General features: G+C 38.0%; 2 protein-coding genes across 2 annotated transcripts; both read left to right on the top strand.

Moving 5' to 3' along the window:
* Window positions 1-3,776: 3,776 nt before the first annotated feature.
* On the top strand, window positions 3,777-5,587 carry LOC141661255 (uncharacterized). The gene is made up of 2 exons (XM_074468240.1): window positions 3,777-4,288; window positions 4,411-5,587. The coding sequence occupies exons 1-2, from the start codon at window positions 3,777-3,779 to the stop codon at window positions 5,585-5,587; spliced, it is 1,689 nt and encodes a 562-aa protein (XP_074324341.1).
* A 2,031-nt stretch (window positions 5,588-7,618) lies between these two features.
* LOC141662148 (uncharacterized) lies at window positions 7,619-11,289 on the top strand. Its single transcript, XM_074469192.1, has 12 exons — window positions 7,619-8,058; window positions 8,146-8,358; window positions 8,474-8,566; window positions 8,642-8,764; window positions 8,849-9,274; window positions 9,363-9,626; window positions 9,734-10,020; window positions 10,103-10,273; window positions 10,378-10,479; window positions 10,577-10,643; window positions 10,722-10,820; window positions 11,155-11,289. Exons 7-12 carry the CDS (start codon window positions 9,812-9,814, stop codon window positions 11,242-11,244), a joined length of 738 nt encoding a protein of 245 aa, XP_074325293.1. The 5' UTR covers window positions 7,619-8,058; window positions 8,146-8,358; window positions 8,474-8,566; window positions 8,642-8,764; window positions 8,849-9,274; window positions 9,363-9,626; window positions 9,734-9,811; the 3' UTR covers window positions 11,245-11,289.
* Window positions 11,290-17,428: the final 6,139 nt, after the last annotated feature.

Below are 17,428 nucleotides of genomic sequence, written 5' to 3'. Positions count from 1 at the left end.
TTGTTTCTTTTTTTCCTATGTACGTGCATGCATTATTGCTTCTTATACTCACACTTTGGGAAATACTTCGTGGCTGCCAAATTTGATGTTAAAGATAGTTTGAATTCTGACACTCTCCCCTAAACCCGACTTCGAATTCCGAGATTTTCATTCATTTTCTGAAATACACATGGCTTCAACGGCTTCGTAAATATATTAATTTAATTTTCTTTCATCTAGCAGTGCGCCAACTCCTCAAATTTCTCATTCACCTATTCTCGAATAGAATGATATTTTATATTGATATGCTTGCTTCAAGTAAAATGATATTTTATGTTGAGGTTGTTAATTCGACGGTGTGACACTGATTTTTTTACGAGTGATAAATATAATATAACTTAAATTCGGTTATGTATTATGGATATTTTCACATACTTGAATCCGTATTGATATTTTAATTTGAAGCGAGCCATATTTCGTAAAATTCGTAATGTGTCAGGGTGCGGAACATGTGAAGAATGCAAAGATACAAACGCTCAAGGCTGAATTCGAGTCACTAAGCATGAAGGACTCAGACTCTCTCGATGATTTTTGTTTGAAGATCACAGGCATGGTGATAAACATTCGTGCACTTGCAGAGGCAGTAGCTGAAGCTTATATCGTGAAGAAAATATTAAGAGTAGTACCCCGAAGTTCTTCCAGATTGCACCCACCATTGAATAGTAGTGGAAGTCAGTCGCTTCTCACTGAAGGGGAATGGTTGAAGAAGGAGAAGGAGGAGAGCAAGTTGTTTCTCACTAGAGATGAGTGGATCAGGCGATCAAATAGAGTTGGAACGGAATAAAGGTCTCGAGGACGAGAATAAAATCGAGGCACATGTGACAAGAGCCGCGTAAGGTGTTTCAATTGCAACATTCTTGGACATTTTGCTGCAGATTACAGGAAACCGTGACGTGATAAAGAAAGTAAGGAGGAGGCCCACATTGTTGAAATTCCAGATGAATTAGCATTGCTTTTAACAGAATGCGAAGGCAAAGGAGAGAATATGATGTTATTGAACAAAGAGAAGGTGACACTTAAACTAGTTCAAGATGGAGAAGGAAAAAGAATAGAATCAAACCTATGGTATTTGGATAACGGGGCCAGCAACCATATGACTGGGGAAAAAAAATTCAGGGATTTGGACAAGCTAGTCCGGACAAGCTATTAGTCAGGACTAGAGCAACCATTTTCACTTAGAATTAATTTTCTCACTAAAAGCCACTACTAGTCCGGACAAGCTATTAGTCAGGACTAGGGCAACCATGTTTATTAGAATTAATTTTCTAACAAGAAATCTAATTACTAGTCCGGACAAGCTATTAGTCAGGACTAATGCAACCATTTTACTTGGAATTAATTTTCCAAGTAAAAACGCTAACCACTAGTCCGGATAAGTTATTAGTCAGGACTAGTACAATAATTTTTACTTGGAAAAATTTTTTAAGGCAAAAATAACCAACAACAACAAAGAAAAATAGCACAAACAAAGGAAAATATCAAAAGGGTAACCAGACCAGAATAAGCCCAGAGCAAAGTACAAATATTACAAATATCAAAGTCATCATTAGTCTTAAAGAAATAGAAAAGATTACAAATCAGGAAAAAATCAAGGCTCCGGAGCATAAGGAGGCAATAAACTGGGATAAGGGCCATCGAACGGCTCCGGCTCCCCTAGTCTGAGCTCAATATCTTCCTTTGCCTTGATAAACTCATTAACGAAGCTGTCCCTATGGGCCTCCGGATTGGTTTTGATATGTCGCTCCGCAACCAACCAACAACGAGCTATCTCTAGAGCACCAGCATTAGCAAGAGCTTTGTCATACTCCTCGGATCTTTTAAATTCAACAATAACTTCATCTTCTGGCCTAACAGCGGCCATCTACCTCCGGAGCTCAGCCAATTCGGACTTCAGATCAGAAACCTCCTTCTCAACGTTTTCAGCCCGGGTGGTCACATCATTAAGGTGCCTGTTGAATCCGGACAGAGAAGTGTCCTTCACAATGATCTGATCCTGGAGCCGACTAATCTCAGTGTGCTTTTCAGAAATAGCAGTCCGGCAATCCTTGAGCTCATTATAGGCCAGAGAAGGTGATCCGTCACTACTAGAAATAGTAGATACGACATCGGTCCTTAGACATCGGCATGTAATGCACCCGATGTTAAAATGCAGTTTAACATCGATTTTGTAAAAAGCGATGTTGAATACGCATATTGACATCAGTTTCACTTAGTAGTCGTTGTCTATCTTCAGAAATTAAAAAGGCCACAAATATGTTTTTAACTTTGACATCGGTTCATTTTTTTAACCGTTGTCTATGGCCTTTTAAAAAAAAATAAAAATTACTTAACTCCCCCCCCCCCCGCTTTTCAGTACACTTCCCTCTTTAATTTTAACAAAAAATTTGCTTAACATATTTTCCCCCCCTTTTCCAAAAAACCTCCCGCGAGCCTCTCATCTCTCCCCGACCCTCGCCTCTCTCGTCTCTCTCGTCTCTCCCCTCCTTCTCTCTTAGTCTTCTTACCTTTCTTCTCTCTTCTTACCTTAGTCTCTGTTAACCGTCTCTTCTCTTTTTTCTCCGAAACCCTAATTTTAGCCCCAATTCTAATTCAAAATTTGGAGCTTCAAATTAGAGCAAATTAAACTTGAAATTGAGCTAGTATCTGGAGGTTGGAGCTAATATCTGGAGGTAGACATCATCTGGAGGTTGGAGCACTGGGGTTTCGGAACATTGGGGTTTCGGAACATTGAAAGCATCCAGAGGTATATTCTTCTTTACTTCTTTACTGTTTATCTCCCTCATTTTTATGTTTAATATCTTCTTTGTGCATGTAAATGTTTTATGTTTATCTTCTTTTATTCTTTACTATTTATCTTCTTTGTGCATGTAAATGTTTTATGTTTTTGGGGGTTTTATGTTTGTTTCTTTTTGGGGGTTTTATGTCCTGTTTTTGGGAATTTTATGCCGTGTTAAATATTTTAGGTACACTGATGGAAATCAATGTTTTAGGTACATTGATGTAAATGTAAATGTTTCTGTTCTGTTTTTAATTATGTATTTTCTGGGGGTTGTTCATACATATTATTGTGTTTGGGGGGGGGGGGTTTGGGGGCTGCATTTGAACAGGTCTCAGATATGAACAAGTCTCTACATTTCTTGTTTTGTATGATAATCATTTCTCTGATATGAACAAGTCTCTGCATTCCTGATATGAACTATCTGTTACTTGTGTTGTATTATAGTAATTGTTTTGTATAATTATCCTTCTCACAGATACAAGTAACAGATAATTTTAATTTATTTATTTATGGGCTGACTTTGTTTCAATACTCAAGTTCTCACTGAGTTTTATTTATGTGAAGGAAATTTAACAATTATCTGGGCTGTGAATGTTGGAATTATTGGTTTTTAATTATGTGATATTTTCCAATATCTTGGTTTAATTTGTTTTAATTATCTTGGTTTAATTTAGTCTAGTTTATAAATTTATTCTAGTTTTGTAATTAATTGGGTATATGTATAGGATCTTAGAGTAATGAATTAGTACTATAAATTATTAGGATATCAAGGTATTTACTCCTTTCTAAGTTTATATAATTAATCCCTACAGTAACCAACACAAATTTGATATGCCTTTTATTAAATAATTATAAATAGGTATGTGTTAGATTTTTAATATTTATAGTGGCTATCAGGTAGGGAAATTTGATGGATAAGACATGAATTTTGCAAGATAGTGATTCTTTAGCATTTGAAATGGGGGTGGAAAACTTCTTGATATATGCTGAAGAAAATTATGAAGATCGTAACAAAATTCCTTGCCCTTGTGGACGATGCGCCAATTTTAAAAAATTCTCTATAAAAACAATCAGGGGCCATATCTATGATAATGGCTTTTGTCTAGGTTATGTGCATTGGGTTTGGTACGGGGAGACTTCTTCTACGGGTCCTAAATCTTCAAGTGCTAGTTGTCCACCTGAAGAGCAAGCTCCAGACCCACCTCCTGAGCAAGCCTCTGATGAAGCGTCAGAGCAAGATCAGGAGCATGTCGCTGTTTTGGAAACTGTTGATGTTTGTGAAGTGGCATATAACTCGGGTCAATATGATAATGATTCATATCAGTTTAGGAGGTTCGTAGCCGATGCTGAGCAACCTCTATATGACGGTAGTGACTGTACTAAGTTAGAGTCGATGTTTAAGTTGCATAATTGGAAATCTAGGTTTGGTATTACCGATAGTGCCTTCACTGACCTCCTTTCTTCTGTTGGGTCTCTACTTCCCAAAGATAATGTGTTACCTAGTAATGCATATGAAGCAAAAAAACCCTCTCCAATTTAGGTCTAGAGTATATAAAGTTCCATTCATGTTCGGATGACCGTGTACTGTACAGGGGTGTACATGCTGATGCAACCAAGTGTCCTAAGTGTCGACTTTCTCGGTGGAAGTTGACAAAGAAAGGTGAAGAGAGGGTTAATCTTCCAGCCAAAGTCATGTGGTATTTTCCAATAATACCTAGATTTAAACATATGTTTAAATCTCCTTCCACCGTTGAACTAATGTGTTGGCATGCGCAACAGCGGACACAAGATGGTAAAATGCGACATCAAGCCGACTCTCCATCTTGGAAAAATATAGATTATAGGTGGCCATCCTTTGGTAGTGAACCGAGAAACCTTCGCTTGGCTTTATCGGTGGATGGTGTAAACCCGCATAATAATAGCCTATCTAATAGATATAGTTCCTGGCCAGTCATATTGGTGACTTGCAATCTTCCTCCCTGGTTATGTATGAAAAGAAAAATTATGATATTGTCGATATTTGTCCCTGGCCCGCATGAGCCTGGTAATAACATCAACATCTACTTACAACCGATGATTGATGATTTAAAAAAGCTTTGGAAGGAAGGGGAACCAAATGTGTATGACGCATATAAAAAATCATTTTTCACTTTAAAAGCAGTTTTAATGTGGACGATAAATGACTTCCCTGCTTACAGAAATTTATCTGGCTGCGTTAATAAGGGTTATAAGTGTTGTCCAGTTTGTGGAGATGACACCGTAGCTAAATATTTGACTTATAGTAGGAAAATGTGCTACCAAGGGCATCGCCGATATTTGCCTCTACATAATCCTTATAGAAGGCAGAAGGCTGCTTTTAATGGACAACAAGAGTTTGGGCAGCCGCGTCGAACCCTATCCGGAGAAGAAGTGTTAGCAGAGCAAGAACAAATCAAATTTGAATTTGGGAAGAAAATGAAGAGGGCAAAGAAGGTTGAAAGTCCATGGAAGAAAAAGTCAGTATTTTTCGAGTTAGAATACTGGAAATTTCACCATGTTAGGCACTGTATTGATGTCATGCATGTCGAGAAGAATGTATGTGATAGTCTGATTGGCACATTACTAAATATGCGCCATAAGACAAAGGATAGTGCGGCAGCCCGTCGTGATATGATGGAAATGGGCGTTAGACCTGATTTGGCTCCCCAAGTAGGAGTAAAGAAAACCTATTTGCCTCCTTCTCCCTTTAATTTGTCAAAGGCAAAAAAAGGACTTTCTTGTCATCATTAATGTCGATAAAACTTCCATACGGACATGCATCGAACATAAAAAATTGTGTTTCCATGCCAGATTTGAATATTTACGGGCTGAAATCATATGATTGCCACATCCTTCTCCAATAATTACTCCCGGTTGCAATACGCTCCGTTCTTCCGAAGCATGTTATGGTCACAATTATTAGATTGTGTTTCTTTTTTAATGCTTTGTGTAATAAACTAGTAGACGTGTCAAAACTGGATAAGCTGCAGTCAGATGTCATACTAAACTTGTGCGATCTAGGAAAGGTTTTCCATGCGTCATTTTTTGATGTAGTGGTACATATAGTAGTCCACTTGGTCCAGGAACTATGCTTATGTGGACCGGTATTTTATAGGTGGATGTATGCGTTTGAACGGTCTAATAAAGTACTAAAGAGTTATGTTCGAAACCGTTATTATCCCGAAGGTTGTATGGCAGGGAGTTACATTGGAGAAGAGTCCGTAGAATTCTGCATCGAGTTTCTTAGTCAGAATTACTCCACTGTCGGTCTTCCAAAGGACCAAGATAATAAGATATCAGGTTCATTATCCGCTGTAATAATAAAATCAGTGGAAGAGAAGGAGCGAGATATAGCACATATACAAGTCCTTCTAAACAATGCTGAAGTGTTTCCATATATATTCTGTGAGTTTATGCAGTTTGTTGTTTTCAATTCCTCATTATCCAGTAATTAGTCTTGTAATGTGTCTTTAATATATCATTCCATATGCATTTTTTAGAATGCATAAGGAATATCTTGAAGAAATTCACCGAGGGAAAAGGAAAAGCTTACATTGGCTCATGAGAGAGCACAATCGGCTCTTTGCTGATTGGTTTCAAAACAAAGTCAGTGTTGTATTAGGTTCTTTGATCTGTAGTGTAATGACAACTATTAGCTATTTAGGATTTAAAATTTCTTATCATATATGTAGGTGAATGATGAACTAAGGGAGAATAACAAAGGTGTTTCAGATACGATAAGATGGCACACTGTCTAGCCATCATTTTCAGTAATAACTTATCAAGGTTATCTAGTGAATGGAGTGCGATATTTTACAAAGGAACGAGATGACATACGTGTTGTTCAAAACAGCGGGGTGTCTGTCATTGCTAAAGCGGTCCAGGTTTCTAGTGCCAAGGACTTGAACCCCATAGAAAGTGATTTGACATTTTACGGTATCATACAAGAGATATGGGAATTAGACTACCATGCATTCAAAGCTCCCTTATTCCTGTGTAAATGGGCAAGTAATGATAAAGGAATAAGGGTTGATGATCTTGGGTTCACACTTGTGGATTTTAGTCGACAAGGTCACTAAAAAGATAAATATGTTTCTGTTGACCAAGTCAAGCAAGTGTTTTACCTTGAAGATCCCGTTGATGCTACCTGGTCTATTGTTCTGTCCTCCACAACTCGAGACTACCATGAATTGTATAATGAAGATGACTTAGGAGACACGATCATGGAACATCCCCCATTCTGCACTGAAATCCCCGCAACTGATGTCACTACTGATGTTGTCGCTCATACTGCTAGACCTAATGTTGAGGGAATTTGGATTAAAAATACTGCTACTAAAACCCCTGCACCTAATATCGTTACTGACTGATGATGTAGCTTTATGTAAAATATATATCTTAATGGGAATTCGGATGACTGAATGAACCATATATATTTGCCTTTAATTGTGTTATAGTGTGTAAAATATATTGTTAAATTTTTTTTTTCTTTTGTTTTGCGTTGTTATAATCATATAAGTAATTCATCCATAATTACTGATTGATGGCATTATTTTTTTTAATTATTTTGCATTATTTAATTGTACTTCTATAAAATGCTTTAGAGTTATTTCAGATGTGATTAATTACTAATTGCAGTTTAGGTAAATTATTGTTCTTGTATAGTTGTATTCGTACTTGCTGATTTTACAATTTATTATTTATGCTTGACTGTAATTAATGACGGACTGAAAATATATTGTTCAACTGATGGCTTTATTATTCAATTTAATGCAGACTAAGGGAGCAAAATGGTAAAGAAGCAAAAAGCCAAGAAAGTAATTTTCAAAGAAAATGACGGGAAGAATAACTCTGAAAAGGTTGAGGATGAGATGGTTCCTGATGTCAAAACTTCAGAGACTTGTAATGATAAGTTGGTTCAAGTCCCTCCACACTATCAAACTCAAAGTAGTGGTGAAGAAACGATGACCACTTCTGAATCTGCAAAAAAAAGGCTAGGAGGTGCGCGTGGTGTTTCAGCTCTTCACAAAGTAGTGGTGAAGAAAGCTCGGGGAAAGAAATTTAAAGTTAGATACAATGAATTTGGAGTTCCCATCGGAAATACCAGGCCTACTTTACAGTCTTACATAGGAATGCTCGCAAGGATAATGATTCCAATCGACACTGAAAACTGGCCAAAAGTGGATTATGATCTAAAAGCAAAATTATGGGATGATGTCCAGGTAAATTATATCCCTTGTTGACTTCTTCATTTTATTTAAATTGTGATTGTAAATTATATGGCTAATTTATATTTTGTGGCTCTTTAGGATACATTCAAAATTGCCCCAGAAAGTGAGAAGCTTGTGCTACAATCGGCAGGTGAAAAATAGAGGCAGTTTAAAGCTGATTTAACTGCAAAATATGTGATGCCATTTATTGGAAAAAAGAAGAAATTGATGAAGCCTCCGAACAAGTATGCGTTTGTTGGTAAAGAACCTTGGAAGAAATTTGTTGCATAGAGGACGAGCCCCAAATGGCTGGTATGAATATATTCTACTAATAAAATATACAGGATTGCCATTTTACTTGCTAAATGATTAAATAGATTTTGGTTAAATAATATTTATTAATTTTTACTAATTTATTTTGGTGCAGGAACAACGTAAGTTACAGAGCAATAGAGTGGGTAAACGGAAATATCATCACCGCTTGTCAAGGAAGGGGTATATTGGTTTGCGAGAAGAAGAAGTAAGAACCACATCTATTTGGCTTTGCGCAATTCTAAGTTTTAAGGGAGTTTAAACATTTTCTCTTTTTTAACAGATAAAGAAAGGGAACTTAAAGCGGAAAGAGAACCCTGATCGTGCAATTTTTTGGTGGAAGGCTAGGATGCCAAAGAATCCTGATGAGCTTACTGAAGAGCAAGCGGAAATAAATGCGAGAATTGTAAGTGATATTTTTAATACTACATTCCCTTCAAAGATAATTGCGTCATAAATAATGCACTAATTGTTTGCATTTATTTTACAGGCTGAGTTACTTGAAATGAAGGAGAAGGGTGAATTTGTTCCACATGGAACAGAAGATGTGTTGACTACGGCACTTCAGACTCCTAAGCACGCAGGAAGGGTTCGAGGGGTTGGCGGCTTTGTCACTCCAACAACATTCTTCAATTTGCCGAAAGCGAAAAAGACTAAAATTACCAAGGCAGAGTTGTTGGATCAGTTGGAAAGAAATCAGCGGGAGATGGCTGAACTTAAGGCCTTGGTTAATGCTTCGAATGGTCACTCTCCTATGTTCTCTGGCAAATAAAGTTATCAAGTACCTGTTAATAAAGAGGGAGCAACTGATAAGCGGAATGTTGGAGTTGCTGTTAAGCCGCTGAGTGCCAAACAGTTGTTGGTAAATGATGAAGACTTTGTTGGTTTTGACCCCTCTCCTCCGAGCGGAAAGAAGGTAAAATATTATTAAGATCTACTAGATATATGCCTACAGACTTGGGATTTATGCAATAAAATTAAATTGATCCATCACTATAATGTAGGGTCCACAGTCATGTAAGCTTGCACTGGATTGCATAGAGAATAAGGTTGCTTTTGGAACAGTTTTTGATGATCACGAAGAGATGAATGTTTCAGTACACGGAGTGCCTCTAAAGCCCGGACATGTTCGTGTGTCGGTTGACGGACATATCCAGCCAGAGGCATCGGTTCCAGTGCCCATACCTGTTGAAATTGAGGTTGTACGCCAAGCAGTTGGCTCTCACGTAGCATGGCCTCGTGAATTGATCATCTACCCAACTGTGGCAGTATGTTATATAAAAATTATGTTAATATACTCTGAATTGATTATTGCATTCTATAGTAGTTATGTCAATAATAACCGATTATTCTTGTTTTATTTAATTCTGTGTAGAAAAAGAAAAAAGAAGTGTTGTAGGGGCAGTCTAAGCGGAAAGATGAGTTGCAGAAACTTTAAGATGATTATAGCAAAATGAAGCTAAACAAGAATGTGCCAAAGCAGTACAAGGTGTTATACAAACATGTTGTAGTCTTCATGAAAGCCACCGAGGAGTCAATACCGATTCCGTGTGATTCGGACGTGTTTGGGACTGAGAAAACAATTTATATATTGCATGAAAATGTGAAAGCATTGTTGGAGTTCGATATGATTGGCCAAGCTGCAATATCTGCTTATATGGCGTAAGTTAATTTTTTATCGTTTCATATTCAATATTCATGTTTTATACAGATAGTATAAGTAATGTAATTCACTCCCTGGTAGGCTCTTGCAGAGACTGATTAAGATTGAGAGGAAGAATGATGATGTGGTCTTATATGGATTTTTCGATCCAGGAGCTACATTTACGTTGAACAAATCTTTTCATTCTTATTTTGTTAATCGGTTGAAAGAGAGTAGTCCGTATCGCATGTACTTTATGCCACATAATCATAAGTAAGTATTTTTAATTTAGACATGCTTTTACAAATTAATATATTTAGGTAGTTTTTATAAAATTTTTGACTTGTGTTTTTCTTTTTTCTTTTTTATAAACATAGTTGCCACTGGATTTTGGTTGTAATTTGGGATGGCGACATTTATATTCTGAACCCTCTGCCACATCCAACATATTTTGACGAGTTGGAAAAATCATTAACAGAGTAATATATTTCTGTTTACTATATATAAATATATATATAGTAAATATTCTCCCTTTTGAAAAATAATCATGTATATTATTGTTGTTATGTAATGTAGAGCGATGAAATCCTACAATGCTCAAACTGGAAGGGGAATTAAAGCTCCTCAGATAAAGAATCTTCTTGTAAGTTTTTTGTATTTTTTTATCACTTTTTAATTTTAATTAATTTCTAGAGCTAATTGAGATTTTATATTGTAACAGGGATCTCCCAAACAACCAGGAGGGGTTGAATGTGGCTATGTTATAATGCGATCCATGAAAGATATCATTGCTGATAAGGAGCTATCTTTTACTACCAAGGTATATATGCAAATCATTTCCGATAGATGGCATGTAGAATTTTTTTGTGTAGTTTTTCAGAACAGATAAATATGAGTGCCATTTTTATTATCAGTTTTTATTATTAGTGATTTCCAGATGGATCTTGTTTTTATTATTAGTAATGATAGATAACTATTACTGATAAGGAACTATCTGGTATAGTTTTGGATTAACGAAGGAAATTACGGTTAAATATAGAAAAGGTCGTCTTCTGGTTAAATTATAAATAGTTGGTTATGTTTATATTTAATTATAGATATGGCAATTCTGGTTAATAATATTCTGGTTGCTAATTTTTACTTGTGTTTTATAGTGGGCAGCCAAAACTCGAAAGTCCTACTCAAGGCAGGAGCTGGATGAGGTGCGGATGGAGGTGCTTGAATTTATCCAAGACAAGATGTAAAAATGCTAAGTATCTATATATATAGCTTTTCTCTGAACTATGTGAATTAATGATGTGTTTGCTAGTGGTTGGTGGTTAATTAACGGATGTTTGGTGACAATTACATCCATCATTTTGATTTATGTTTGGAATTGTCGAAATTTGACAAGTGGTACATATTAACTAGTCAAATATGTTTAGAATGTTGGATGTAATAACTTTGAAATTTAGGTTTTATTGTTTTTAGTTGGGATGTTTATTTTAGACTTGGAAAGTAATGTCCGAATTGAGCTCTTGTTGGATTGAATGTTAGTAAATTTGGTATCAATGTATACCTCTATGTTTTTACAAATTTGGTTGGATGTATTGCATATTGTTGGTATTTTTCTGGTTGAAAATGCAATTGGTTCCCTGGGCTATTAATAGTACCAAGATGGCATATGCAATTTACAGTACATTAACATCAGAATGGTAATTTAAAACTGATGTAAAAATGAACAAAAGACATCAGGTGAAACAATATTAAAAGAAAAAGAACTACAAAAACCAATGTCAAATAGTCATTTGACATCGGTTCTGTAAAAAAATCAATGTATTTTAAGCCAAATAACATTGAATTTTCAATAGCCGATGTCTTAAATTTTACAATATTAAAGATTAAACATCGGTTAGAAAAAAATCCTGATGTTAAACAAAAGGATTTAACATCACCAAATGAACGAAACCGATGTCTAACCCAGTATTTTACATCGGTTGAGAAAAGTACCCGATGTCTGATGGACCATTTGACATCGGTCAGACAATATAACCGATGTCTGATCTAGACTTTCACATCGGTTTGTTTGAAAGATTTTAAAAAAAATATCTTTTAGAGCTTGTAGGTTTCATGTTTTAATGGATAATTACCCCATAATATACTCATATTCACCTAGAAATACTGTAATATAAGCTGAAATTTGTTGCAAAGACATCAGAATTATTCTTAAAACCGATGTATAGCACTGTAATAGACATCGGCTGTGAACTGATGTCAAAGGCTGATGACATTTAATATCACACGCGAAGACATCAGTTCAGTTTTTGTTTAACATCGGTTCAGAACCGATGTCTGATCCCATATTTCTAGTAGTGCGTCCATACAACCACCAAGCTGCAAAAAATAGAGAAAATTAGAAAAATATTCTAAGGAAAATGAACACAAGAAATGAGAATATGAAGAAAACTTACCTGACCCCAGAGCCGGAAGCATTCCTTCATTGTAACATCAAATCCGACCAGGTTCATCTTTTTCCAATCAGATTCCAAGGGGATGCCGTCCATAAAATGAGCGACCTTCACTTACCAAACCTTTTCCCTTACCAACCCCGGACCAAGAACCCAATTCAATATTCTGCGCCCGGGGAGGTTTCGTCCCTGAATTCTGGAGCCTTTTCTTCCTCCGGGAACCCTCAACCTCGGGAATTTCTCCAAAAGGCTCCAAATCCTCCAAGTTAGCAAACTCATCGCCAATATCCATCTCAGCCTTCTGCTCTAGAGCAGACTGATTCATATTAACATCGGGCTCCGGCCTCGAAACTCTATTGCTTTGGGATCCCTCCTCCACAGAGGCATTAGATCCGGACCCAGCAGTAGCAGCTTTCTTCGGTAACTTAAAAGCTTTGCCCAAACCCTTCAGTGCATCGCTGTAGGCCGAAGACGACATGTCCGGATTATAATGCGACAAACCTGTAAAAGAAAAAAACAAAAACACAAGTCAAAACTAATAAAGAATCACAACAGAAGAAAACAGACGACGAGTCCGGACAAGAAAGACTATACAAAATCCGGACACAAAGAAAAACACTTACAGCCTAGCCTATGCATAATCCTATGAACCATGAAAGTGTCTTGGGTTATTTGAAAACCCAGACATTCACAAAACGCAAACACCAACTGAATAGCATCTCCCCGGAGCACATCCCTACAATGTGGGGAAGATAATGCAAGTCGAACCCCGTCAGCATCATTAACTCCCTGTTCCAATACTTCAACGAAGACTGCTGAATCACGGGCTTGTAGGAACCGCCATACCCACACTCCGGAGCCCGGAATCGAAGTTCATACAAAGGAAACCGGTTGGACCGGACCAGATGGAAAATATGATGCCACAACTTAAAGGTGGGCATCACTTTAAACTGATTGCAGCTAGCAATGAACCAACTCATCCACTTGATCCCGTTCGGAGTTATCTGCATCGGAGATATCTTATACTCATATTTGCACAAATGTTTGAGAAAACCTGGACCGGAGATGCTCCAACCACACACGAACGAATCCTTCAGCCGGTCTGTGATAAATCCGCTCATCCGGGTCTGCCCACCTCGACTCAATCCGGGGATCTAATTGAAAAGCAGCCCGGAAAGAGGAATCCTACGCCGCATGATCTAATGCAGCATACTCTTCCTTAAGCTCATAATGCTCCTCAGCAACTATACTATCGGCAAACTTCCTGTCGAAATCTTCCCTATTATAAGGCCCTGGATCCGCGTTCGGCTGTCTAGCATACCCGGACCAAATACTTCTGTAGTAGAACCTATTATCTATCTCATCGCTCTTCGTAATGAAGTAGCCCGGAGTCGCAACTCACAAGCCCTCCGGAGTGCAAGGCACCTTCCTAGAAGAAATCCTACCTATAGAAAGCTTAGTAATAGCTTCAGAATCTGAGGTGGAAGCTTTCTTCCCCATTTCAACCCGATCAGAATCACTGGATGACTCCAAATCTGAACCTGAACGCCCCGTGTAGCAAGTTATATATGCCTTGACACGAGCTTTAGTCCGGACCATAAACCTAAAACAAGTGATAAAGGTTAGTCTAAATCCCTACAGTTTATTTATCTTAAATGCTACACGGTCCGAACTATCCTATGTTCAATTTTATTTCAAGCCAAAAGCAAACAGTCCGGAGACCCAAGCCCAAAAGACAAAATAAAAATAAAAAACATAGAACCCACTCCAGACTACAAAACTCTAAAACTAGATCAACACTCCGTACTACACACCTAGCCTATTACTCCGAACCCAGAGGTCACAATAAAAAAAAACAATAACCAATTACAAACTCCAAAAATAACATCATTAGTCCGGACTAGGTAACCATGTCCGGACCCAAACAAAAAACCCTAAACCCAGAAACACTATCAACAAAAATCAAAAAAAAATCACACCCAAAACTATATACATACACGCATATAGAACATTCAATAAAAACTAAACACAACAAAATAAACAAGCCAAAGAGAGAAAAACAGAGTCCATCCAAACAAAACAATATCGAATCAAATATAAATTAGAAAGACAAAAAAGCAAAGAGGAAAGCTTACAAATTAGAGATTACAGAGAGATTGAGAACGCTCGATCAACAGCCGTGAGCTTCGAGAATTCTGCGACGAACACCGGAAAAGCTCCAGAGAAAGAGAGAAAAAGAGAAGAGAAAGAGGAGAAGCAATAAAAAGAAAAAAGAAAGACCCAGGGGTGCCTTTTATAGGCATGGTGAAATAATAACACCTCGTCACGTGGCAAGATCTGGACGGCCCATCAAAATCATAATTAATAAAACTAATGATGAGGCACGTCTCTCCACATTCTTACAGCTGTAATAGTTCAAATAATTGGGGGGGAAATCCCAAAACCCGTTTCAACTTCCAAGTCTGAACTCCTTCGCACATAACACTCCGGACTGGGGGGTAAGAAAAGCTCAACTCTTTCCAAAGACAACCACCTTAGTCCTGATTCGCCGAACTCAGCGCAATCCGGACTGGGGGGCAAGAAAAGCTCAACTCCTGCTAAAGATAACCACTTAGTCCTGATTTTCCGAATTCACAACAATCCGGACTGGGGGTAAGAAAAGCTCAACTCCTGCAAAAGACAACCACCTTAGTCCTGATTCGCCGAACACAGCGCAATCCGGACTAGGGGAAAGAAAAGCTCAACTCCTGCTAAAGACAACCACATTAGTCCTAATTTGCCGAACTCATACCAATCCGGACTGGGGGGTAAGAAAAGCTCAACTCTTGCTAAAGACAACCACCTTAGTCCTGATTCGCCGAACACAGCGCAATCCAGACTGGGGGGCAAGAAAAGCTCAACTCCTGCTAAAGACAACCACCTTAGTCCTGATTTGCCGAACTCACACCAATACGGCTGGGGGCAAGAAAAGCTCAACTACTTCCAAAGACAACCACTTTAGTCCTGATTCGCTGGACTCAGCGCAATCCGGACTGGGAGGCAAGAAAAGCATAAATTCTTCTAAACAAAATAATCAAAAGCTCATGTTCTACAAACAAGCCAAAATTTACTCCCTCATCCAGAAAATCTGCATAAAGGAGTGAGGGGCACATGATAGTACATACAGCTCCTACAAGGCCTTGCCCCGGACTACTAACTATATAGCTCCTAGAAGGACTACTCCTAGACTCCTAACTCCACGCAGCTCCTAGAAGGACTAGACCTGCACACTACCAATCCTGACTGGCCCAGTCCCGCAAGCCCAACCTTGATAAATCACAGCACATAAGACTCTGGCCCAAGCCCATGATGGAGACAGCTGTCACACTTCAATTATGGGAATAATCAAGGCACGTGTCAGAGGATTCTCATAACGTTCCTCAGCCGCTCCCGCACTGACACGTGTAAAGCATCCACTCCAGCCAGGTGCCCTCCGCTCCCAGAACCAATGGCTACGATTTAAAGGTACCAACTCCAAAACCCTACCCTTGGGGTTAATCACTCTCTCATACCCATATATACACACAACCACCTTCATTCATATCTATCTTTATTTTCCGTAAAAGCGAGTTCTTACTCTCACGCTGGAGGTGCCGCGGGACTCAAACCCCCCTTCCGGTGTTCTTTTATAGGAACCCCACCACAACTACACCTCCACAGCGGGGAAGGATCCAGGCACGACGTCGAAAGGGCAGCCCCCCCAGGAGTTATCAACATGTATTGATGTTTTTTTCTTGAGAAACAATGATGGCCGCAAGTAGCCTAAAAATCTAAAATATCATATCACTTCTCACAAAACATTTCAGTCGGATTACCAATCCAACGAAAACTTATCAATAGCAGCATAATGTTATCTGGCCCACTTTACTGTCAAATGATCTAGGAATAAAAGGAAAAGATAAGGTCACAGAACTAGCCAATATACGAATATCCCCAATAAAACAAAAATTTACCAACAAATGGCGTAAGTTATTAAGGAAAATGAGGAAAACGAGATGGCTAAAATTGCTTCCCGTGGCTAGGTGACAGGCGTTTAGGAAGCTCAAATATTATAAAATCATCCATCACAACTAAAATTTCACCTTAAGAGCTGTGGGGGATCCCAATACAATGAATGTATGTTAAGGAGGGGCGTAACATGTCGAAGGAAGGATTCTATCTCATACTGATAATTTTCACCAAAAGTAATAGCACAAACATGACAATGAAAAAAATCCCCATCTATCAAATGCAACAAGTTATGTTCATAAGAGTTCTTAAAAACCAATAGCTTAAAATTTTGATAGAAATGAAATTATTATATGGTATAACCACAAGGAATGCGACCGCACTAGGCTTGTCGAAATAAGGGCCCAAAAATATGATTTTATTATTTATATTTGTATACAAGTATAAGCAATTGTAAGATACTTATGTTCTTTGTATGCTTATAAATTTTGACATCTCTCCACTTTTATTATTCACTACAAGAAACAGCCACTTTACCGACCGCCAAATCAGTTATTATGAGGCCAAAATCGATCGGTATTTATCGGTAATGAACGAAACCAAAATGGTCGGATTATCTTTAGTCGCTATTTAATGGTCGAATTTTATGTTGACGGATCTGGACTACAACCACGTGTCGGGACCATCTAACGTGGCTTGGCTCATGACATGATATATCAGTGTAACGTGATTGTGAGGCCCATGGACACGTGGTCGGAGTTAAATGATTTGGAGCAAGTTCAACGGGCGGTCAATTGGTTCTGATTTTTACCTTTATCGGCCACTTAAAAAACGGTGTAGCTCGGTGTAGCTGGTCGGAATAGTGTGGCCTGTATACAACATCGGCAAGAAGTCAAAAAATCTTGACTGTGGTCGACCGTCTTTGTCCTTCTGTTGTAATTGTGTTGTCAATCCTGAATGATGTTTTTGTGCAGTCGTTTTTTTTTTCATTTTT

The sequence above is a fragment of the Apium graveolens genome, chromosome 5 (genome assembly GCF_009905375.1).
Source record: "Apium graveolens cultivar Ventura chromosome 5, ASM990537v1, whole genome shotgun sequence".
Classification (NCBI taxonomy): domain Eukaryota; kingdom Viridiplantae; phylum Streptophyta; class Magnoliopsida; order Apiales; family Apiaceae; genus Apium; species Apium graveolens.
Note: the sequence above shows the minus strand (reverse complement) of the source record. Positions and strands in the feature narration are given on the sequence as shown.